The sequence below is a fragment of the Salvia miltiorrhiza genome, chromosome 5 (assembly GCF_028751815.1).
Source record: "Salvia miltiorrhiza cultivar Shanhuang (shh) chromosome 5, IMPLAD_Smil_shh, whole genome shotgun sequence".
Lineage (NCBI taxonomy): Eukaryota > Viridiplantae > Streptophyta > Magnoliopsida > Lamiales > Lamiaceae > Salvia > Salvia miltiorrhiza.
In genome coordinates, this window is record NC_080391.1 from 54,655,206 (window position 1) to 54,679,745 (window position 24,540).

The window sequence follows — 24,540 nt, forward strand, 5'->3', positions numbered from 1 at the left end:
TTCAACTCACCGCCGCTCAGTCTCTGCCTCTGGTCTGAAATAATTTTTATTTTTGTTGTTATTCTTCGGTTGAATGTTCAGATAATTAATGAATGTTGTGATTTAAATAACTAGTGGGAATTTGACTAATGCAATAAAAATTGAAAGCTTGTCAATAGATGATTCAAGCTACTGCTCTTCTTCCTTTCCGAATTCCGAGTGAATCGAGTGATTCAAGCTGGAGGCTAATATGGATTTCTATTTAATGATTCTTATTGGTTCTTGCATAATGAATTAATGATTTGAAGCTTACAAGTTGAAGTCGCATAATGAATCTTTAAGTTTATTTTTTTAATCCAAATCATCTACATATTTTTGAATCTGTAAGTTTATTTACCAAAAAAAAAAAAAAATGCATGAAATGCGGGTATGCGGGTACCCTAATACCCGCAACGGGTACCCGCATCGGGTATTAGGGTACCCGACAGTAACCTCGGGTCGGGTATCGGGTGGGACAATTTCTGAAATTGCAGGGTCGGGTACCCGCAAAAATCGGGTAGGGTACCCGGCCCGTCCCGTTTAGAGTCTTTAGACACCCCTAATTAAAAGATAGATCAATTTAGTTGAGACGGTCCAAAAAGAAATATTGATCAAATTAATTGGAACAGACAGAGTATTTTGTTACTCATTCTACATTTCTACTAATGCTCTCGTGGATAAATCCTTTGAATTAGGAGCAACAATTTTTTTTGTTTGCGTTAAAGCATCTACAAAATAAGATTAAAGTAGTCAATATTCTCAAACTTAAATCCATCAAATTTTCAGCAACACTCTTCCTGGTTTCCACCTAAATTCTCAAATATCTTATGTTAAAATGCATCAAATATTTGTGGGAGCTATTAATGAACACAGAAATACAAGTTGAGGAGAATGGCTCAAACTGCCAGAGATTTTTTTCTCTTTTTTTCCCTTTAATTCTTTTTGAAAAGAGAGATTGACAGATGGCAAAACATCCTAATCAGAATGTGATACAACAAAGTTTACAAATTTCAAACACTACATACAAAAGCCACGCTTTGCCGCAATTACACTTTCTCGACCCTACTCGGAAAAGCTTGCACCTTCAATTTTTGAAGCAGCTGCTATATCAAGAAACCACACCAGCTCGCCGTTGATCGGCCGGACCATCCTCGCCGGCAGCTCCGGGTAGTCGGGGCCGGCCCCGTCGACCGCCACGTGCGCGGCCTCCGCCTTGCCAGCGCCCGTCGCGACCACGGCGACGTTGGCGGCGGAGTTTATGACGGGTAGCGTGAAGGTGATCCGCTCGGGCGGGGGCTTGGGGGAGTCGGTGATGAACGTCACCCACTGCTCCTTCTCGTTGAACACCGGGTGGCTCGGGAATAGGGACGCGACGTGCCCGTCCGGCCCCATCCCGAGGAGGATGAGGTCGAACTTCGGGCAGTCGTGGATCTCGGACACGCTGATCACGCGGGTCTTGACCAGCTGCCGGATGACAAACTCGTAGTCCTCGGCGGCTTGTTCCGCGGTCACGGAGTCGTTGATCGAGTGCACGTGGCCGTGAACAATAGGCACCTGAAAACGAAACAAGTAGCCATCCAAGCACATCATTTAGAGAAAACTCTAGAACTAAAACAATGGAGAAGCTAAAGCATAGATTTCGAGTCACTACAAAGGGAAAATGCAGAATCATTATTGATCATTCTTGAAAGAAAACAAAAAAAACAAAAAGGATAGGAACTCGAATTTAGAATCATAATTTAGATCCTCTTTTTTTCATAAATTTATAGCTCTTTATAATGAGTAGGACGACGTAGAAAAGGATAGGAACATGTAGAAGAGGAAACGAGTCGGGTTCATTCGTTGATGTGGGACGAGCGATCTACTAAAAACGATGCTTCTCAAAAACAAGAAACTACAAATCATGTAAACCGAGTCTAAACACAAATCATACAATAGTTACAACATTAGATGTTAGAAGCATATGTATAAGATATAGTAGCTTCATATAATATATATATATATGGAATAAAAGCAGTCAGCGATCTTAGTTCTTCGCCAATTATTCTGAATCACGCACGCTTGCCCTATTATCCCGTTTCTCCCTTTGTTCGCTGTCCATGAAAGCAAGCCTAACGTGCACAAATTGTGAATGGAAAGTAAAGATTCAGCTCCTATGGCAACCTCGGTATGTATCAATCAAGGAGACAACGACATAGTAAACACGATCTTAAGCTGCCTATAATGATATTGTAGGTTATATAGGTAGCTCTTCGCTTATCATTTTAGCCATATTTCAAAAGTCACACTAAACAAACTTTATGATTCAAGAACCTAGCACAAAACATTTGGTTGACCTCCTCGGCTGATCACTTGCATTACCGTGGGCAAATGTTAAGTCTCGTCTTTTTATACTTGCTCGGGATTAAGGGACACCGAACTCACTCGAGGTAATCTCAAAAACACCCTATTTCTAACGAAAAAAGAAGCAAAAGAAGAAGCGAGTGGTTCTGAAACTCTTCAGTTTCCTATTCCAACATCGAGCATTTTGTGCCACTCGGTAATAAAGCTATAATTTCTCCGCGGATCACGGCGTGCAAGGGCAAAAGACCCTAAATGGGATATTTGTATCTATTGATTGTTCAATATAACAAGTGTATTGTCTCAAAACTGGGAAAACGAGGATCTCACTTGTCCCCGTGCCAAATCCGAGAAAGGCCGTACCCACTAAGCTCACAAATTTAATGGACTAATTTGCAGAAGAAAACTACCATATCAAACAGGATCCCAATTCATCGCCTCTTATACATCTAACGTTCCAAAGAAATCTCAACAACACGGATTTGGAACGAAACTATGAAGGGCTCTCCTTTATATACACGTAAATAGTCTCCACAACACGAAAGCTTGCCATCATCATACTTGCCCAATGTAAAGATTCATGAAAAGCCAAAAGCAGTCGAAGATCATTGAACAATCAGTAGACACAAAGAGGTGGAGAGATACCTTCGACAAAAAACCATCTTTGACAAGCTTATAGTTGCTATCAGCGTGGCTCTTGGCAACCACGCGCTCGTCAGCCCAAAATATATACCACTTGGCCCAATCAACGGTCTTGTTGTAAGGCGCCTCACATAGCTTTCTACACTCACACCGTGATCAAATGTTAGATTCTATACGAAAAAAGGGCAGCAACAAAAAACGAGCCATTTATAGGGCGTATGTACCCCATCAACGCGACAAGTGAGCCACCGGATAAAGCAATGGCAAAGACGCCTCTCTCCTTTATAGAAGCCTCTGATAGCTCTGCTATATACTCTGCCAAATTGCAGCTCAGTTCGTCTGCATTTTCGAAGATTCTCAGCTCTCTCCCATCCTTCTTGTACCCGGAAAGAGCCATTCTTTTTTCGCAAGAATCATAACAAGATATTTAGAATTGATAATGAGGAAAGGGGTAAGTTTGAGTTCAGAAACAGAGCAGCATTCACAAAATTGATGCCTTTTTTTTTTCTATGCAGAGAATTTCACAATCTGAATTGATCACAATTCACAACAAGAAATGGATTTTAGAACTAAGTTATATCACAAATTTAGTTAAGTAACCCTCATTTAACATTAAAAAAACTACCCAATTCACAACATTGTGATCACACACACAAATTGCAATTGAGATTCAAATCATTCAATACCCAAGAAAGCAAAAATTAAACTGCTGCAGCATTTGAAGGACTAAATCTACTACTATAATGCATGTAATTCAAGAAACCTAGAAAATGAAAACAGAAATGTACAGAAACACTAGAAATCAACGCCATCCATGAAGATCAGCCGATCAAAAAGCAAGGAGATCAAGCGCCCAATTTCTTGAATCAACACATGCATATCAAAATAAGTAAGATTACACACATTTGTAGTCAAATCCCACATCAAGAAACTTCCTTTTACACTCATTTTTGCATGAAAAAGCTCAGATTGCAAAAGCCCACAGTAGCAAAACACTAAAATTGCATTCTTCAAATCTCATGTTTCATAATAATCCCAAATATAACTGGAGAGAGAGAGAGAGAGACTCACAGATGGAAAGAGAAAAAGATGGGTGTCAGAGAAGGAAGAAACTGAATGAGGTGGAAGAATAGAAGATGGGTATCAACTCCTTGTTTTTATACACACGCACCATGGCAAAGCAAACCAATTTCTACAGAAACAAGTAAAAATTAATTATTTACTGCAAATTTTACAGCACAGCACAGAAAAGAAATTCCCTTTTTCTTTTTCTTGCTTTTCCCTTGTGCAGAATTCAACGATCGAAGAAAAACGAAAAATTCGAACTAAAAAGGATGGTTTTTTTTTTTCTTTTTTTTTCTAAAAAAGAGATGTTTTTTTTTTGTGTGTGTGTGTGTGTGTGAAGGGAAAATTACAATGTTCCAAGATTAAATCTTTCCTCTGAAATTCTACTCTGACATTAAAAAACATAAATTCTGACTCGAGAATTGGTCTTAAATAATACTATTTCAGATCTTCAGATTATAATTTTGTCCCAATTCTAGATAAGAAAAGTGGGATATTAATTAATTAATATTCAGATCCGTGGTATGATCCTAACTTTTATTATTAATTATTTCCTTTGACACTTGTATTCAATAATCCACTGCTCATAGTATTACTCCATAATAAAGAAACAAGAATTGGTATTTCATTTTTCTGAGACAAAAAAAAATACTCCCTCCCCGTAAGAGTGTATCACATAAGGGATGGTGCAATTTTTTTTTAAAAAAATTGGTAGATAAAATATTGAGTGAAAATGAATTGTTGTGATTGAATTATGTAAAAATGAATGGTTGTGCTTAAAAGGAGAAAGTGAGGTCATGTCCTAAAATGAAAGTGATACACTTTTATGGAACGAACGAAAATGAAAAATATAATACACTCTTATGAGACGGATGGAGTATATATTATTAAACACATACGCATGAAATATAAAACGCATGGAATATAAAGAAGACGCATGAGTCGGAGGTTCATCTCAAACATAGGCATCAAAACATAAAATATAAAGAAGATCTTCTATATGAGTCGGAGGTTTATCTCAAACACGTGCATTAAAACAAATCATGATTATTTAAAAAAATATAGTATATTTATTTTCATGTTATTTTACACCCAACGCAAAAAAAGAATGTTACTCCCTCTGTCCTATTTATAATGGGACGAGGAAGTACTATTTTATATTGTGTTGTCATAATGTTCTCATATCAAAACTTTTTTTAAAAAATATAGTAATAAATAGAAATAGGGACCTACTTGTAAGAGGACCAATGGAGAGGGAGGCTCGTCATTCAAGAATCACAAAACTCAAAGTTAGTCAAGAATTTAGATAACAGTAGTAGTAAATCGCAAATCGTCCTTTTAATTTAATTTTTTTTGGGACAAAAAAAAACTTATTATTATTATTATTATTATTATCCATTTTGGTGGTTTTGACATGAAATTCTAAAAAAAATCATTGATGGGACTTATTTTTTCAAATTTTTGAGTTTGGAATTTTTACAAGTTAATTTTTTAGTGATTCAATTTGATGATGAGAATATTTACATAACAATCTCGTAATTTGTGATTTAAAAATAAACGATCTCGTATTTAAAAGTTGTAATGATTTATTTTAATAGTATTATTTTAAGTCGAAATATCACTAGTCAATGTGAATTTTAATGGTGGGAAAAATCTCATTGTGATTGTGTTTATACTGGATAGGAGCAGGACAAACTCAATATTCTACATAATTTCCTATCCCATTATCTCTCAAAAAATGAGCAAAAATTCTACATCTTTCACCAATAATAAAGAAAATTATAGCAAAGAATGATGAAATATTTTTCATTTATTAAGTGGGTAAAATTAAAGCAGAACCAAACACCTGGTCTGGTTGTTCGACAAGTTTGCAAATTGCCAGTGACTTGCACCGTTTTAATTGAATATTTTAATTGCAAGGTGCACTCTCTTTCCTTTTCTTTTCTTATTATATTTCCTATTTAGCTTTTTTTTTCTTTCATTTAATTAGCCTATCTTTTAGTTTAAATTATTACTTTTGTAGTTTTCTTTTTACTTGGCAAAATCCTCCGCTTCTTCCTTTGACTTTTTGTTGGTATATATTTTCCCAATTTTGTCTTCTTCACTTGAATACTTTCATCATACAAATAGTCAAATAGATTGCTTCAATTCTCATCTCTTTCCTTTTCTATTATGATATTGGTAAAAAAGTTTTTAGTATTTAAATACACTAATTTTGAGGATAGTCTGATTCATATTATGATAATTTTATCATAAGTTCAATTTTCGCTCTAATTAAAGTTGATTTGATAAGTCGGAATGCTGATGCGTACTTATCGGACGTTTTAAAAACAACATTGTATAAGTCATCTCTAAACGATATCGTTTTCAGAGGATGTACAAAACACTAAACTTGGAAACCATAGAATTTCTATAGACTACCTCAAAAGTTGATGTATTTAGACGACAACAACCCTCGTAAAAGAAATACTCCCTTTGTTTTATTTAATTATATAAGCCGATTAACAAGAAAGTTACTAAAAAGAAATACTCCATATACAAATAACTTTCTAATATATCTGTACTTTTCTTTAACAATACATTGATGTTAAAATTCATTAAAAAATCTAATAAAAGTATATTAGTAAATGAATTACCTTTTATGAAAATCTATATATATTTGAAATATTCGAATAAGAAAGGATTAGAACTCATAAATTAACCAACTCTACCAACTAAACCATTCAAAAGACGGCTCGTTTCTACTCCATTCTCTAATTTTGGTGTCTTTTAAGTGCTTTTCCCCACTAGTGTGAAAGTGAGATTATGCCATTTTGATCCATATTCTATTCATATATGTTTTATAAAGAAACCAACTTTATGTCACATATCACAAATGTTTTTGTATAGAAGAGATATCATGTTACCTTTCATTTTCTTCAAATTTTCCCCCAACCTCCACCACCAAAAGATAAAAATTATCAACTTATCAAAGAAAAGGGTGGGGTGTTTGGGCATCTCAAGCCATCAATATCAACCAACAATGGAGAGAGAGAGGTTCAAAGTAAAACATTATTATACACACATATATTAATATATCTATATATATATAGAAAATGGTTCAAATAGAAATTTTAATTATTTTAAGAACAGAGAATCATTGATTTTTCGATCAGCAAAATTCAACGGTATGCATTACTTTAATGAATGAACGTCGCACTTGGTTTAAATTTCGTAAAGATTGAAAATTCTATTTATTTTTTTAATCAGTTAATTTAACAATAAATGCAATGACTATATAAAAAAATATTATAGCTCTCATAATAACTAACTCCTTCCTATATGGTGTGGTAGAACTATATTTTTGTGAGAACGTGAAAACTTCATTTATCGTGAGAACAATGTATTTTCTATAAAAATATGTATTCATTACCAAATTTAATGTATTCAAAAAATTGGAAATTTTGCTTCCTTCAAAATTTAAACTCGAGTAATGCATTCAATCATCAAGATGACATATCCATCGTAAATCTTGATAATCGAATTATCATTTTATTTATTTATTTTCATTTTAACCTCTATATAGTTGTGTGTACTCTTTGAGGGTTCCCCACTAATGGAAACCCCACATATCATGACAAATCAAATCAAGACTTCTAATTAACCCTATTTGAGGAATCATAGCATTATCAAAGCCTGACATATTACATGGGACCTTATAATTCAAGGAAGCATGATATATGAATAGTGTTTATACCCAAACTATTCACCTCAAACCAAACAAAATAAGTAAATGAGAGAGGGTCGATTGTCAAATAATGCATGACAATTTATTTCACAATTTACCCTAAATAAAACTTCACCCTTGTTTCAACACTTCTTCTTGACATAACCTTTGCAACTTCAACTCTTCTTCATCACTAATTAACAAGCTAAGGCAGGCTAGGAATTTCATTTTCACCTAAAATAATGAATTATACATAGAAAGAGGCTATAATAAAAACAATTCTTAAAACATAAATTACGAACCAGCTAAAAATGTATGAATTATATGTAGAACGCGTATGAATCCGTTGTGTAAATGTATGAATTGTGAAAAATAAAATTTTCGTTATCTATGGGATTCGAGATGATGAATCAACCGTAGATCTTGATAATCTAAGGATTGAAAATGATTCATATTTTATATTGTAAGAGGTATTTTTATTTTAGCTCACTCGTCTATATATATATATGTGTATGTGTATATTGATGTGTATTGTTGAGAATATATTATATCATAAAGTAGAAAAGGTGCCCATTATTGTCTTGTGAGCAGAGGCATATACAACCTCAGTTGCAAATTTATTCATTTATTTATGTATTTTTTTTACTCTGTAGAAATCATTAAAAAGCTGATCCATGTTGTTTTTGTTTCTTTATTACACCTTTTTTTCCCAGTAAGCTTGGACCATCAGTAGTTGAGAATCATAAATCAAACCATCTTATTGCATTTTTTTTAATTATTATTTACTTTTGAAATCCCACCAAATGATGAAATATAAATCTTTAATTAGCTGAAATATTTGAGCACATCATGTGAGATGGAAATTAAATTCTGAGCTAGCTTGTAGTATTTTATTATTTTAGGTTAGTTCATGCACAAGTTGCAAGACATTGTGGACCAACAACATGAAATAATCAATGATGACGTAACACTAGTTGGGGAAATTTTGTGCTACCCTATTGGCCATAATCTTATATCATCGATGTATCTAATGTCACATTAAACGCGAACTTAAACTTATATATATACTATATTACATATAAATAAATAAATAACTGCATGACACATTTGATTAATCAACAATTACAGAATCGATCAGTCGATCACCTACCCACCGTGGGCAAGCATAACGTGCCCACCATTGATGTGACAATTTTAATTAGGAAAGATAATTAATAAATCCTACTCTAATTAAAATTATCTTACTATAATTACAATTGTCACATCATGGTGGGCACGTTATGCATGCCCACGGTGGGTAAGTGATCGGTTCTGTCAACCATTATATACATTAGGCTTGTGCCGAATTGTCGATATGGCCTTGCTTAATCGGTAAAATTGAGACATCAAAATGTATCTCTTATAAAAAATAGGCCTAGCTTAAATGGTAAAACTCATACATAAAAATTCATGATTTTTTCAATTTTTTCTTAGGGCTTGGATATAACGTAATTAGGGCTTGAATGTTATGAGATTGGTTTGATATTCACATGAAATGTGTATATATTTTTGCCTTAATAGGAATGTTAATGTTTGAATGTTATGAGATTATATGATTGTTAATTTAAATTTTTTGCTGAAATACCAACAGATATATTTTCATCGGTAAAATTAAGGCAACAAATCTTTGGCCATTCTCCCTCAAGTATACCGACGGAAACATCTATTGAAAATGTCAAAAATTTCCGACGATCTTTCCGTCGATGATTCCGTCGTAAAAAGGAATCGACGCCGTCGTCGGCACAAAGTTACTAACAACTATTCCGCCGGAATTTCCAACGCCGAAAGTTGTAGCTTTTCATCGGTATTCAATAGGATTGTTGTAGCGATAGAACTCCACCAAATTTAAATTGCTTACAAGAAACCCCCAAATCCTTTCTAGGCTCAATATATGTCAACTGAAGTAATTATATGCGGACAAATATATTTAATGACTAATCAACAATGTTACGAATAATTCTCCAAGAAATTCAGCACCACTTAATTTTTTTTTCTTTAATTAAATCACGGTTTGACTAAATACTAAGTATATATAAACCAATGGAAATGTTTGTAGACATCCGCACTAAATTGTCTGGAATGAGTTTATTTATGTATTTAATTATTTCTAATCTCTGTATTCTGAAGATGTACTGATTGTGTTTCAAAGTCAAAGATGGTTTTATTTTTTATAATTTATTTTTTCTGACATCAACATTTTACCTTAAAATTCTAAATAGGCCAATGACATGAGAAAACCTTTAAATATTGCTAAAATTGTCTCTAGTTCTTGGGCTCTGTATTTTCTAGTTTAATTAAATCCTTGAACAAATAATAAGCAAGATCCTTTTCATCTCATCACCATCATTTCTCAATTCTAGCTTTTTTTTATTTCACCCACACACACACAGAGAGAAAATAGGCTATTATTATTATTATTATTATTATTATTATTATTATTATTATTATTATTATTATTATTATTATTATTATTATTATTATTATTATTATTATTATTATTATTATTATTATTATTATTATTATTATTATTATCTCCTAACTCGGTTTCACTATTTTTATTTTCCAAATTTGGTACCAGCCTTCGTCGTGGTTAATTATTAATCTAGCTTTAATTGGTATAATTGAACTTTGGTGCATTAATTTCTCCAAATAATTAAAAAAGAAAATCACCAAGTAGTTAACTGCATATTAATTTATTGGTGCACCTACTTCAGGAAATGTCATAGCTTCCCTTGTTCCTTTGTTCTATAATTCAACCAAATTAACACCAAAATCATGTAAAAACGAATATATACTTATAGGGTATAGTTAGTTAGGATTATAAAGACTAAAGAGAGCAAGCTAGGAATCATAGCTAGAAAAAATGTAATATTTGGATATTTGTTGTTTTAATGTTAGGACCATTTTATGTTTCTTTCTTGCATTTCTTCGTTTTTGGAATTTAACCACTTTTTTTTTTTTTTTTTTTTTTTTTATCTTGTACAATGATGCATGGTTGTCTTGTTATACCATTGCACTTCCTTTTCTAATCCATTTTCAGATAATTATACCTTATGTTTATTGTCATCATCATATATGGGGCAACCCCCCCCCCCCCCCCACCCACACCCCCTCTCTCTCTCTCTCACGTGCAACTCTTTGTCCAGTATAAATCAGTACCTAACATGCATACTTGATTAATTGATTTTACTAGTGCCCATTTATTTTTTGTTAACCCTATATCAATTTTTTGTACGTGGGGCTCATGTTTGTGACCGTGACGATAATATTTTATTTATTATTGGTTGCGGTTTTTAGATGGTGATCTATATATAGGTTTGATTGATTATACGAAATCTCAAACTTTTGATATGGAAACATTGAAATGGGCCCACAATTATAAGTCATAAAATTTAAAAGAACCGAATTTACCTCAGTAGGAGCGGATGGCCTACTATTATAATGAGTTATTTTTGTATCAAGATGCCTCGAGTTCAAATTTTATCAATGATTTATAAATTGAACACATTGACTATGTAGCATTTATTTGAATGTTAAGGGTACATTTTTGTGTAGCTTATAGCAAAATATAAAACTTCATAAACTTTGATGGAGTAATATCAATTCCGCAAATAATTTATTGAATTCACTAGTCCAATATAAACGAGGATAACATAAGAACTAATAAGTATTAAGAAGTTCAGAGGGATCTCGGAAAATATTAGAAGCGTTCTGCCTCAAACAGTCAACCCCCCCGTGAAGACCTGAAAAATCATCAAAAGTGATACTCATGTGACGTGTTCATGAATTGCATTGTAATGTTTAGAAGATGGGTGTTTCACCTGTTAGTAACGATCGTTGATAGGCTTAAGCTAAGACATGGAAGAAAAGAGAAAAGGTGTTGTATTTTGTATTGCGTAACCTTACAATGAGAGAGGAGACTACTATTTATAGAGAGATACAGGAGGGGTAAATAAGTCATTCCAGGTTTTGTACGATCATTAGGTTAGTTAGAGAGAGAGCCTTGCATAAGTAGCCGTCAGACGTGTCAGTAGCTTGTCGGCTTTTGTCTGTTGCTCAGTGTTGACATACTCCAGCGCAGTCAGGTCCGGCAGCGCTGCCCGCTCGCTTAGTAGAAACACCATTGAAAGTCCGCAGATGCCTTCACTGGATGGTAGCTCTTCGGTGAATACTAATTGAGGCGATTCTCCTCTGATAGGATCCAGCTCTGCCCCTTGACGTTTGCTGTACTCCGGATACGTACGTACTTTATGAGCCAGAAGCCGCACATAAGAGTTGGCACATGACTTTATTTAGAGTTAGAGAAACCTTCTTCAAGCACGACTGAAGGACCTGGCTCAATACTATTCGAATAATCACAAATATGTAGTATAACATAATTCCGGGACCACTTCATGTGTTCTTCCTCAAATAGATATACATGATTGTTCTCGCCTGTTTTTAACATAAATGATGTACACACTACAATATCATATAAAGGGTGTCCCTCTTCAAAATACAAAATTAACACCATTACTTGGAAGACGGATCTATCCCAGATATCATTTCCCCCCTATAAATACTTCTTTCATGTTCATACATAATGTACGCAGACATGCACACTATCACTCATATATACATAAACTTCTCTACAATTTTCTCTCAAAAAACCTTCACCACAAAATCCTTAGTCACACTTTAACATATCAATCATTTCGTACTACAACATTCTCCCATCACCCCAAAAAATTAAAAATAACCGAATTTAATTAATTAATATAAACTATCTTCTTTTAGAATTACGAAGGTATGACTCCCCGACCAAATAAGTTAAATGTATATGTTTAATCACTGTCCAAAACAAGTTTCATTTTTCTATAGTCAAAGTTGGATCTTATAACTAACACCAATAATGATTAGGTAAATTCTCAATTATATATTCACTGTATTGAAGTGTCCCACATTGAATTGGAGATAGTGGCATGAGCCACTTTATATGGTGAGGCAACCCTCTCCCTTATAAGGCCTTTTAAGGGAGTAATGGGCCCAATATCCATTTCTAACATGGTATCAGAGCCAACTCAATCCAATGATGGGCCCCCCAATATCGTTGTCAACAGATGACGTTTGAGATAGTCCACGCTGCGCGTGCGGGGGGTGTATTGAAGTGTCGCATATTGGATTGAAGATAGTGGCATGAGCCACTTTATATGGTGAGGCAACCCTCTCCCTTATAAGGCTTTTTAAGGGAGTAATGGGCTCAATATCCATTTCTAACACACTGCAAAAAGAGTACAAGTCACAAAATGAATGTTACCATTATAATCAAATTATTTCCTTAACAATTAATTTTTCTCCTTGTAACTCTCGATCACAAAATGAATGTTACCATTATAATCAAATTATTTCCTTAACAATTAATTTTTCTCCTTGTAACTCTCGATCCCAATATAATAAAAAATTAGTTCTTATCTCCAAAGACTCATTCAAACCGTGCAAACTTCAATTCATAAACAGCGAAATTTAAAGTTAAAACTTCACAATTTTCCCTTATCCAAAAAAAAAGTAGTTTCTTCTTCATTTTTTGTTGTCTTGTGACAATTTTTTCCAATATTGTTGAAAATTTCGAACATTTAGTTGTACAAGAAATTAAATTTGGTCCCAACTAATTATTGAGATATTTTAAATTCCTTTGAATAGAGAAGTTGCCAATTTGGTACGTGGTCCTATTGTCTCTTTGCCCCATATTGTTGTTACCTAGCCTATATTTAATGCTTTTGATTTAACTCTTCAATGTTATTTTCAATTACATACCAACAATACTTTATTCTTTGGTTGACAAAATTCGTGCAAATATTAATGACACGAAAATGGGCTTCATGATGCACCTAAGTACCTTTTAAATGAGATTCAAAATTCTCTCTTCTGTCGTATAGTGAGAATAAAATACGTACCATAATTCGCTTTGATATTTTTCGTTTTATTTCAATAATGTCTATTTTACGTGTATATGTAATCTATAGCAAAAGTTGTAGATACAAATTGAAATGTAGAGTTACGTGAAGTTTTGTACAATGGGAATATGTTAGAAAAGATAAAAATGTTCGAATTGAATTTAAGCGAAAATGTCAATTTCACATTAAAAGATTGCGATGTAATTATTTGTTGGATTTTGTGGATCGATGGTTTGAAATTGAAGTTGCCTGCTCCACAGCACAGACAAATGTGGACGTTTCTACTTTTGATTGATGCTGATTTTTTGTATTATGTTATAAATTTATATGTCAAAATAATAATAATAATAATAATAATAATAATAATAATAATAATAATAATAATAATAATTGATCGATCGATGTCACTTCAAAATTAATTTGTGTATGATGATTGATGTAGGTATAAATTAATAATAGTACATAGTTTGTGATTAGATGGGCTGGGCCTATTTTTATTTTGCATCACTTGGGCTCGCTATTTGATCTTTTTAATGACTTGGGTCCCTCAAATTCCACTTAAAAATACATTTTTTATTTTTTAAGCAATACTTTTTTGTACTAAAAGAAAATAAAGAGACATTCCACAATCAATTATGATTTTTAACGTTATTATTCTTGAAAATCGCAATTTTTTTTCTACAGTCTTTTGTGAACCGTCTCATGGTGAGATGAGTAAAGATTTCATTAATCTATAAATACCAAAATATAAATATGCATTTTCACTTGTTTCATAATGAGACGATCTTATACAAATTTCTATACTTTTATTATTACTTATATTAATAAGCGATCATTCTATTTCATTCCGTCTTTAATTATTCCATTGTCGTCGAATGTCAATTTAAAGTAAATAATTCATGAAAGAAAAATACACGAAAACAATTCACAAAAATTAATCAGTTTCATTAAATGATTAAAGTTGCACTACTTTCCTACAAGTACGAATGTATTACTTGCACGATTATAAAACAAGGAAAATAAGCGGAAAATAGCTTTTACAATGGATTTGATTAATTTCATAAAATATGAAGATTAAGACACGATTTTTATGGTAGAACCATTATGTAGGAATTCAATAAATATGGGAATAGAACGATTGTATAAATTGAATGATATTTTCTATGATCGGTATGTTAAAGTATAGACATAAGAGTATAGTATCAAATTATATTTTAATTTTGTAAATTGAATATTTTTTTGGTATTACAACATTTTTTTTTATGTTTAAGGTAAGCTGCTGCTGCTCAACATTTTTTTGGTACTACAAAACTTGCCGCTGCTGCTCAACTTTTCGAATATGGTGCATCAAGATTTAATATAATCTCTTTCTTTTTGTGTCAAAAAAAGATCTCCTTAAAAGTCACAAGGTAAAATCTCAATTAGAAAAAAAAACTACCTTTAAATTATTTTCCTAAGTTCCATGTCATGATGCTACTCTCAACAGGCTAAATCCATACTTTTATTATTATTATTATTATTATTATTATTATTATTATTATTATTATTATTATTATTATTATTATTATTATTATTATTATTATTATTATTTCCTCATCAATGTGAGCAAGAATTGTCGGCTTAAAGCATCCATAGCAGATCTCTCAAAAGTAATCCTAACTCTAAATTTGAGCTAAAATAATAAAAAGTGAGATAAAATGATCATCCAACAGATCACTTATATTAAGTTGGGCCCACAAAAAAATTTACACTCCCTCGAATTTAATCCTAAATTTACACCCTTCTTAAATCTAATCCTAAATTTATAAAATAGATAATGAAAAATAGGAGAGTTGCGGTGTGCAGTTGTAAAATAGGGGTTAAAAAATAATTTAAAGAAGAATTTAAGAGTATTTTTAGGAGTAAAATTTTGAGAGATGTGTTGATTAAGCGGTTTTTGCCAAATCCAATGAATAAACACAGAATTAAAGCTAGAAAACGAGTTGACATCATAGCCCAAATTTATTGGTGCCCGTACCAAGTTCGGTATGTAATAACGATGCACTACTAATTTTTTATTATTGATCTTTGTATTAAATTAAAAATCATTTATTTTTTAATGACATGATAAATTAATAAAACATGGAATTAAGTATTTTAAGGATAGCAAGTCATAAAATTATTATTATTATTATTATTATTGAACTTGACATCGACTATTCCATAGAATAATTATAAAAATATTATTTGGATATGTTTGAAAGCGACCTAAACCTAAGTATATGGACGCATATTTTCCCCATTTTTTTAAATTTTATTTTAAAAAGAAAATAATATTTCCCCATTTTAATTGGCACATGCATAATTGCATATCGAGTTTTGGTGTGGAGTAACGTCGAAGGTACGCAGATCTCGCCTTTTCCACTGCAAAATTAATTTGCAAGTTTTCTCTAATCTTAAAGATTCTCTTCTCCTCTCAATCTCTCTTTCCTACCCGTTTGGTAATCGTTAGGTGCAATGCTAGATTAATCATAATCGCCATTTATTTATATTTTATTTTATCCATTCCAATCGCTTTCTCGAATTTTTGCATTAAATTATCAATTTCTACATTTTCTCCTGTTTTAATTCGTGGGCTTTGGAGACGAGACGAGAATTGCGTCGTGTAGTATATAAAGGTCAAATATTTGCTATTTGCTCTGCCATTGGAGTTGGAGACGTGTTCTAGTTCCATTACTAGATATTCAATTTTAATTAAGAGGTGATCAGTGCTCGATTTTGCTCTAATTATTATTTTTATTTTAATTCTTCGCGAAAGTAAGATCTGGGCCAATGTGAATACGTGCGATTGTGTTTATATATGTGATTTTGTTCTGCAAAACTAGGTTAATCTGTTCGTGTTATTAGTTTGCATTATTCTTGTAGCAATTCTGGAACAATATATTGTTAGCATCTGATTACTGAAATATTTGGTATCTTTGCAATTTTATGAGTAACAGAGATTTGATTAATTTCCTCTTCTAAGTGGTTGAATGTGCATTGCAGTCGGAATTCAACAGATTGTCTTTTAATTTTGGTTTGTGATCTGGAATTTGAAACAATAGCAGCTGATTTTGCAGCATCTATGTGTAGTTCTTGTTTTCGTGAGTTTGATTTGCTTATTTATTCCCAGCAAAGATATGATTTTCAGCCTTTTTCTCTGCTGGAAGAAAAAAAAGATTTAAGTTTATTGGTTAGAATGCTGAAAATATGCACCAATCATGTGAATCAGAATTGAAAGGCGCAGGAATTGATGCATACTTTTCCACTTTATTGCTTCTATTGGGTTCTCAAATATGGAATATAATATGAAATGAAACATTTTCCTCATTGTCATCTTGCTTTTCACAGTATTGAGATGCTCTTAAAATATTTAAATTGTACAGTCACATTTCCAACTTGCTTTTCATAGTATTCGAGATGCTCTTTAAAGATCTAAATTGTACAATCCTTCTTAAATTCACGAGGGGCTGTGGATCTTATTGAATTTTACGGTTTCTGGCTGTTTGAGCAGGCAGTAAACTGGTTGATGTAACTGAATTGAATACAATATATGCCTATGGTGATATTATTGTTTATGGGGCTGGTTTGGAATTTGATGTTTATCTTTATGTAGTTGTTGAGTTCAGAACTGAAGAGGAAATCGTAGAAATGGCCAAGGAGGCATCGAATGGAAGCCATATATCGACCAAGCCACCTCCTGAGCCTTCACCATTGCGAAGAGCAAAATTCTTTCAGGTACGATATTATTCCTTTACTTGAAGATGGAGTTTCCACCTGCTCAGCTTTGCATAGACTCTCCATGTCTATATCATTTGGTAACAGCATAATGATAACTATTACAAGAAAATCTAACAATTAGATGCTGTAAATTGACCAAAATATGGACTTAGGTTGCTTGATTGCTATTGTTATAACAAGCTGACCTTTTACCTTTTTAATAATCTCAATGCTGTAACTGCCACTAGTATGAATATGAAGCAGGGACTCACATCGGCTAAATGATTTTTACTTACTAGTTATCTTCTGTCACTTCCTAACTTAGATCATGGATATATTCTCATTGACACGTGTCAATGTGACCATGCATCTTGGACTAACCAATCAACTTGATGACAGGCAAACATGAGAATTCTGGTTACTGGTGGGGCTGGATTCATTGGCTCTCACTTAGTTGATAAACTGATGCAAAATGAAAAGAATGAGGTAGGCCATAACAGTTGCTATTTAGACAGGCTTGATGCAAACTGCAAAATGTGCTGTTTCTCAATGTGTATCGCAAAACAATAATTTGAAATTACTGCTTAGGTGATTGTTGTGGATAACTACTTCACTGGCTCAAAGGATAACTTAAGCCAATGGATTGGCCATCCAAGATTTGAGCTTATCCGACATGGTAAGCATCTTTATGATTCTTTAAATAAGATTCATGATGGGTTTCTGTTTAACTGTCACTCCCTTAAGGTGCAATTGTAGGCCAAATATGATACGTTGTATTACCTTGAACAAAACATGTATACGTCGTTTCCCCCTCCGTCATTTTAAGTATTCCAGGGAATACTGTCTTTGGAACCTTGACACACATTCCCCAATCAAATGGAATTATTCATCACTATTAGCTGTCTTGCATCTAGGCTTCGTATATATTAGAGGGGAGTGAACCGGGATACATTTTGTCTGAATAGGATGTATATATGTCTTGCTACTGAATATAGTTTATCCTTCATAGATTCTGAAACTAGAAAGCATAATGTTGAGAAATTGGTTTTTAAGGGTATTATTTCTCATGGACCACCCTGTTTTCTACTTATCAATGTTTTCATCTGCAGATGTGACAGAGCCTTTGTTAGTCGAAGTTGACCGGATCTACCATCTTGCTTGTCCTGCTTCACCAATCTTCTACAAATACAATCCGGTGAAGGTCAGTCAGCCGTCATGGCTCTTTCACTTACTCTCCCTCTCTCATCATATGCCTACAAAGCTCACGTCTCTGCCTAAGGAAATATGATGCAAGTTGATGAAGACATTTTATTTATCTTCTCTACATTGTCTAAAATAAGTTTATGGACATAGTGTCTTCATAATTTGCATTTGCGAATCAATTGTTGGTGATTTGATTTTTATTTTCTTATAACCTTTTGTCCTTGCCATAATACTTAACAGACAATAAAGACTAATGTAATCGGCACGCTGAACATGTTGGGACTTGCCAAGCGAGTAGGAGCGAGGTATGACGGCTCATCTGGACTCTTCCTTTTCTTCCAATTTTTATTCATTCTGGATGTTCTGACAATTTGTCAGTACCTCGTAGGATTTTGCTTACATCAACCTCAGAGGTTTATGGTGATCCGCTCGTGCATCCTCAGACGGAGGATTACTGGGGCAACGTGAATCCTATAGGTAATAATTTTTGCTACTAACTGTAAACCGTTCTTGATAAAGGAGACTTGCTGCTTATTTATCTCCACTAATGTCCATAGTATCTTGGTAAGAACATGTATGGCTTTAGTCCTAAAATTCTGCAATTACATACATCGTCAGTATACCGCCTTGCACGTCAAAGCAAAGTGCAAATCCTGTACTGTCAAATTAATCATTTGACACAATTGGAGTCATTATTCAAAATTATTGGTTTCAATTTTTTAAAATGCCATTGCAGGAGTCAGGAGTTGTTATGATGAGGGGAAAAGAGTAGCAGAGACTTTGATGTACGATTATCATAGGCAGCACGGAATTGGTAATAATGTCTTTCTCGTGCTGCACATTTCAACGTACATAGTTGAGTTTAACATCTCAAATTCGTATTGGAGTTACCTAACCATTATCAAATGGTTCAACAGAAATACGAATTGCAAGAATCTTCAATACTTATGGACCCCGTATGAATATTGATGATGGTCGGGTTGTCAGCAACTTCTTAGCTCAAGCAATACGGTAATGTTCTTCATCCAGTCTGCCATATTCTCCACGGAAAGTCCCAAAAGCTCAACTTTACATCAGTCTCTCCATTCCTCCCCCTTCCCCCCACCTCCACGCTCACACACATTCACACACAAGCATGTTCCCTTCACAATGTGAAATATCCATCAAACTGAAGAGAGAGAGAGAGCTTGCTGCACTCTTTAATGCTTCCACTTCTCTCCTGATTATGGGGTAGTAAGTTGATTTTCACTTTGTTTTACACTACTCCTTGCAGTGACGAGCCATTGACCGTTCAGCTGCCCGGAACACAAACTAGGAGTTTCTGTTATGTTTCTGACATGGTGCGTTTGGTTGTGTTTAATCGGACTCACATAACAAAAATTTTTTTTTTCTTGATTGCATATTTTGTTTCTCTTGCAAAAAGGTCGATGGTCTTATCCGGCTAATGGAAGGAGATCATACAGGGCCAATCAACATCGGCAATCCAGGTCAATATCCATTTACTTAGATTGTCAATGACGTTTCCTTCTGCTTATCTCGTTTCTTGGCTCCCGAATATCTAACTCAAGAGTACTATTACATCAGGTGAATTCACAATGCTCGAGCTTGCAGAGACCGTGAAGGAGGTAAAAATCGTCACATTTGCATATCCTACTCGTATTTATTAAAATCTACTTGGAAACGTATAGTTTGGTCACAAACTCAATGCGGGGGCCATCTCTTTATCTTAGATGATCAACAAGAATGTGAAGATCACAACAGTCGAGAACACCCCGGATGACCCTCGCCAAAGAAAACCGGACATAACAAAGGCGAAGGAGCTGTTAGGGTGGGAGCCCAAGATCAAGCTCAACGGCGGCATTCCCCTCATGGAGGAGGATTTTCGCAAGAGGCTTGGTATTCCGAGGAAATGAATCCAGTTTTTCGAGGGTTGTTTACGTTTGATCCCTGCTTTTTGTTTGCTGAATTTTGTTGCGACATTCTTGGTTTACCCCCTCGCATGTGCTGCCCGAAATCGTGACCTCGTGAATCTAAGGTTATCGAGCTGGTTTAGCCATTCTTGTCTATCCATCAATGTACTTTCTTGGATCCAGTTTTTTTGGTATCAATAAAGTTTGAGTTTTTTATCCCTCTCTTTATGTTCTCGACTTTCTGTGGAATTTCAAATCTATGATGATGAGATTTGTTTTGGGATTGACTGCAAAAATTGTGGTTGGTGCTTTCTTTGATGGATTACACAAGTTTTGATCTCAAGAAAATATTTCATTGCTACAACATGATACTGCTGATTGTTCGTTGAAAGGCTTATTTGAGCTCGATTTGATAAGACTGAAACAAATTTGAGCATAATTTTGTAGTATTTGATAAGTGGAAATGAAGTAAACAAGTACAAAGTACTTGTTCTCCACTCGTGCTCGGTTCGAATAAAGCTCGTTTGAACTAGATTGTGGAGTACATAATTTTAAAAAGGCTTGATTTTGTTCAAATAAGTTTGAACAGTAGTTCAATAAAAAGGCTTGATTTTAGAAAAGCGCCTACAATTGAGCTACTTGATAGAGAAAATCCAAAAAAAGCTCTCTATATGGAATCAAAGAGAATTTTAAGGATGATCTTGGTTGATGAGTAATAGAGCATTTTTCTGGTTTAAAAAAAAAAAGTTTGAACACTTGAATATATACACTACGGCATGAAGAAGCATATGGTGGGGCTACGATCGAGAAAATTACACTACCCATATTAATATATAATAATGACTTGTTGAGAATAAGTTTAATTTTGTGTATTAATATATAATTTCACAAAGCATTCATGTCAACAATTGCCTCCGTAGCATAGTGGTAGTGCGTTCGCTTCGTAAGCGAAAGGTCGCGAGTTCGATCCTCGCCGGGGGCTATTATTTATTATATCTTTATACTATTTTTTTATTTTTAGTCCAAACATTAATAATGGAACAAACGATGATGTTCCGTGCAGTCGTTCACGGATGGACTACTCACATATTCTAATAGGATGATAATACGTATAATCGCAAATGTCTTATTAGAATATATGAATATTTCGCACCGTGCGAACGATAATTACGATTTTGTGACTGCCATCTCCACTAGGAAGTAAACCTCCTCAGGGCATTCAAATAGCTCGATTCATTTTTTTTTATACACAAATTTATTACAAACTCTATTGTTGTTGGAAGAGATCAAATCTTCAAGATCACTTCATGAATCAGTTGCTTCTTCAAACTTGCCAAATTTAAGTTGCTCTACATGATCTGCTAATCTGTCCCACCAAAAGTAACGTTATTACCAAATAACAAGATTTTAAGACCAAAACATAGTCAAACTCAGCCTCTTGGAATTCTTTAAACCTTCATCATCTAACCTAGAGACTTGCCATGAAATCTACATAAAATCATGTCAAAATCAAGAAACACTCACATGTTGCGAGAAATTGAATAAATAGTCCATCAACAATCAAACAAATCACACAACACAACACATAATCTACTAATCTAGTGGAGAAATTCAAGTGCCTCTCAATGCATGCAATTCCCATACAACAAAAATGTCAGAAAAAAAAAAAAATCATAGTTTTAGAAGAAAAAAATTAAAGAATTTGGTAGCAATATTGTTGAATTACACCCAACAATTATACCTCCAAGCTTGAGCTTTAGTTTTCGAGCTGATCATAATCCAAAAGTGACATCACAGTCCCTATCAAAACATCTAAAATAGAAACATTGCATGCTATTTGGAGCCACCAAATTACATCTGTTTTTGAGTTCCAAAGCCTAAAACTAGCTGAGACTATGAAGAAATTAACATATTTAAGGAAACAATTTGAATAGATTGGATTAATCAGATGAAAAGCTCAGTTATTTCCTCTTATCATGGATTCAAACTACGTAACACAATTTCAAGCCAAATACAACACCACGCAGCTAAACAAATTAGTAAAAGTTCTTAATGATAAGTAAGAAGCAGCAAATACAAAATGGTTAATCAGCACCTTCTTCTATTTAACTTAGATAATACTCCCTCCATCCCACTCTAGCTAATAGGCTCGTTTTCCTTTTCGGAACGTCTCATTAGAATAGGCTCATTTTCCATTTCGAGTAAAAAAAAATATACTTAACTGGTGTGGACCAAAAGTAAGTTACTTAATCTCCGTGCCTAAAAGAAGTGAACCTATCAGAGCGGGACGCAAAGAGTAATAAAAAAGAATCTCTAAAACCCTAACTAGGTAATTAAACAATGATAATGAATGATTGGAATCAAAAGTTTGAAGCAATATCCCCCCTCATGAGATGGAAAGAGAGAGGTCTCCTCTCTCACTTCTCACACCCCAAACCTCCACCAACATCCCTTCCCGGAATCCATTATCCTTCTTGATCTCGTTCCATGGCTTCCTGATCGCGTAGTTGCTGCTCTTCACCCCGATTCTCGTCCACCTCACATTCACATCGTACTCCCTCCCTTCTCCGTCCACCATCTTCGCCGCCATCTTCATCCCCGCCCGCAGCCCCGCCGCCTCCTCCGCCGTCAGCACCCCCTCGTCCACCTGGCTGCACGGCATCGACAGCCTCCCCTGCTTCTCGTCCACGTCCGTCTTCTGCAGCTGCCTCCTTATGAACAGCCGCCTCCCCGCCGCCGCCGCCGGCCGGCCGCCGCCATCGGAGGAGGAGAGTGATTTGCTCTGTCTCTTTATCTCGTCGTCCATGACGAGAAGGCGGCCCTTGATTTCGTCGACGTCGATCGGAATGTTGAGGCCGAGCTTGTCGTTTCCGAACTCCTGTAAGAAACGGGCGACTCTTTCGGGGTCGGAGTCCCACGATGCGCGGCCGTTTTGGCACATGCAGAGCAGCCACGACTCCGCTGATCGCAGGAGTTTCTCGTCCTCATCCGGCGGCGGCGGCGGGGATTGGTCGGAATCCGGCGATGATTCTTTGTCGTTCATCTTTCATGCGCGTGTGATTGATGAAGAGAAATTCGGAGAAGTATGGAATATGTTGATGGATTAAGTGTAGCAGTTGCAGTTGGAATGGGAAAAGGAGAGGTTTAATAAGTTAATTTCCTAGTTGGGAGAGGACTCTATATGGAAGATTTAATTTCGTGAACTGAAATTTGATTACTAGTTTGTTAGAAACGATCACCTACCCACCGTGGGCATGCATAACGTGCCCACTATGATGTGTCAATTGTAATTATAGTAAGATAATTTTAATTAGAGTAAGATTTATTAATTCTCTTTCTTAATTAAAATTGTCACATCAGTGGTGGGCATATTATGCTTGCCCACGGTGGATAGGTGATCGGTTCTGACTAGTTTGTAAATACTTAACTAATGGGCTTTAATAAGAAGTGATGAAGTTACTTTCGGGTTGATGGGTCTGGGCCTTGGTTCGTTGTGGGCCTAAATATTTAATGGGCTTTTGTTACTTTGGGTTGGATAATTTATTCTTTATTTACGGGGTTTTGGTAAAAATGGGTATATTGAATATTTATCTACTTGGGTTAGATCATATATTATGTTATTTTCGTTTCCCATTTACAAGGTTGTGTTGGATTTTTTTATCTAACTTTTTTAAGCCCCAAACATATATTGTCTTTCTATTCTATTAGTAAGAATTTTGATATAAAATGGCATTTAAATGGTTATTAACTTATTATCTTATTGAAATCTTCTTTAGGGTGTAAGCCTACAAAAACTATATTTCTGTATGTAAATTTGGTTGTTTTGGGAGCTTAATTTATGCTAGAATAATGTGTTTACTAATATGCATGTTTGGGGCTTTATTTGTTGTTTTATCAAAGTTAAATCATATGCCATATGACCTCGAAATTCAAATGGTAAAAATTG

At 34.3% G+C, this 24,540-nt stretch overlaps 3 protein-coding genes and 1 non-coding gene across 7 annotated transcripts; 2 read left to right on the plus strand and 2 right to left on the minus strand.

The window, feature by feature from the left end:
- Positions 1 to 900: 900 nt before the first annotated feature.
- Positions 901 to 4,234, minus strand: LOC131025142 (probable 6-phosphogluconolactonase 2). The gene is made up of 4 exons (XM_057954761.1): positions 4,072 to 4,234; positions 3,225 to 3,398; positions 3,004 to 3,139; positions 901 to 1,572 (listed from the first exon to the last, which is right to left on the minus strand). The coding sequence occupies exons 2-4, from the start codon at positions 3,395 to 3,397 to the stop codon at positions 1,081 to 1,083; spliced, it is 801 nt and encodes a 266-aa protein (XP_057810744.1). The 5' UTR covers position 3,398; positions 4,072 to 4,234; the 3' UTR covers positions 901 to 1,080.
- Positions 4,235 to 16,049: 11,815 nt separating this feature from the next.
- Positions 16,050 to 20,810, plus strand: LOC131025143 (UDP-glucuronic acid decarboxylase 6-like). Of its 4 annotated transcripts, none has more exons than XM_057954763.1 (13): positions 16,050 to 16,123; positions 17,378 to 17,499; positions 17,881 to 17,967; positions 18,070 to 18,157; positions 18,591 to 18,682; positions 18,925 to 18,989; positions 19,073 to 19,161; positions 19,421 to 19,498; positions 19,602 to 19,695; positions 19,958 to 20,024; positions 20,108 to 20,171; positions 20,269 to 20,309; positions 20,415 to 20,810. In XM_057954763.1, exons 2-13 carry the CDS (start codon positions 17,413 to 17,415, stop codon positions 20,595 to 20,597), a joined length of 1,035 nt encoding a protein of 344 aa, XP_057810746.1. In that variant the 5' UTR covers positions 16,050 to 16,123; positions 17,378 to 17,412; the 3' UTR covers positions 20,598 to 20,810. The 4 variants fall into 4 exon arrangements, with proteins under 4 accessions (XP_057810746.1, XP_057810745.1, XP_057810748.1 ...); XM_057954762.1 differs by lacking the exon at positions 16,050 to 16,123 and adding an exon at positions 16,145 to 16,483; XM_057954765.1 differs by lacking the exon at positions 16,050 to 16,123 and adding an exon at positions 16,145 to 16,483 and having other exon boundaries at positions 17,391 to 17,499.
- A 694-nt stretch (positions 20,811 to 21,504) lies between these two features.
- On the plus strand, positions 21,505 to 21,576 carry TRNAT-CGU (transfer RNA threonine (anticodon CGU)). Its single transcript has one exon. It is a non-coding gene; the product is annotated as a tRNA-Thr (tRNA).
- A 1,404-nt stretch (positions 21,577 to 22,980) lies between these two features.
- LOC131026133 (uncharacterized) lies at positions 22,981 to 23,622 on the minus strand. Its single transcript, XM_057955902.1, has one exon. It carries the CDS (start codon positions 23,533 to 23,535, stop codon positions 22,981 to 22,983), a length of 555 nt encoding a protein of 184 aa, XP_057811885.1. The 5' UTR covers positions 23,536 to 23,622.
- Between the last annotated feature and the right edge of the window lie 918 nt (positions 23,623 to 24,540).

Coding starts and splice junctions, on each gene's coding strand:
- LOC131025142 (XM_057954761.1), bottom strand. CDS start 3,397: ATGGCTCTTTCCGGGTACAAGAAGGATGGGAGAGAGCTGAGAATCTTC. Junction 3,140..3,224: donor TCACTTGTCGCGTTGATGGG/GTACATACGCCC, acceptor GTGTGAGTGTAG/AAAGCTATGTGAGGCGCCTT. Junction 1,573..3,003: donor AAGATGGTTTTTTGTCGAAG/GTATCTCTCCAC, acceptor TTTCGTTTTCAG/GTGCCTATTGTTCACGGCCA.
- LOC131025143 (XM_057954763.1), top strand. CDS start 17,413: ATGGCCAAGGAGGCATCGAATGGAAGCCATATATCGACCAAGCCACCT. Junction 17,968..18,069: donor TGCAAAATGAAAAGAATGAG/GTAGGCCATAAC, acceptor ATTACTGCTTAG/GTGATTGTTGTGGATAACTA. Junction 19,162..19,420: donor GGGCAACGTGAATCCTATAG/GTAATAATTTTT, acceptor ATGCCATTGCAG/GAGTCAGGAGTTGTTATGAT.
- LOC131026133 (XM_057955902.1), bottom strand. CDS start 23,535: ATGTGCCAAAACGGCCGCGCATCGTGGGACTCCGACCCCGAAAGAGTC.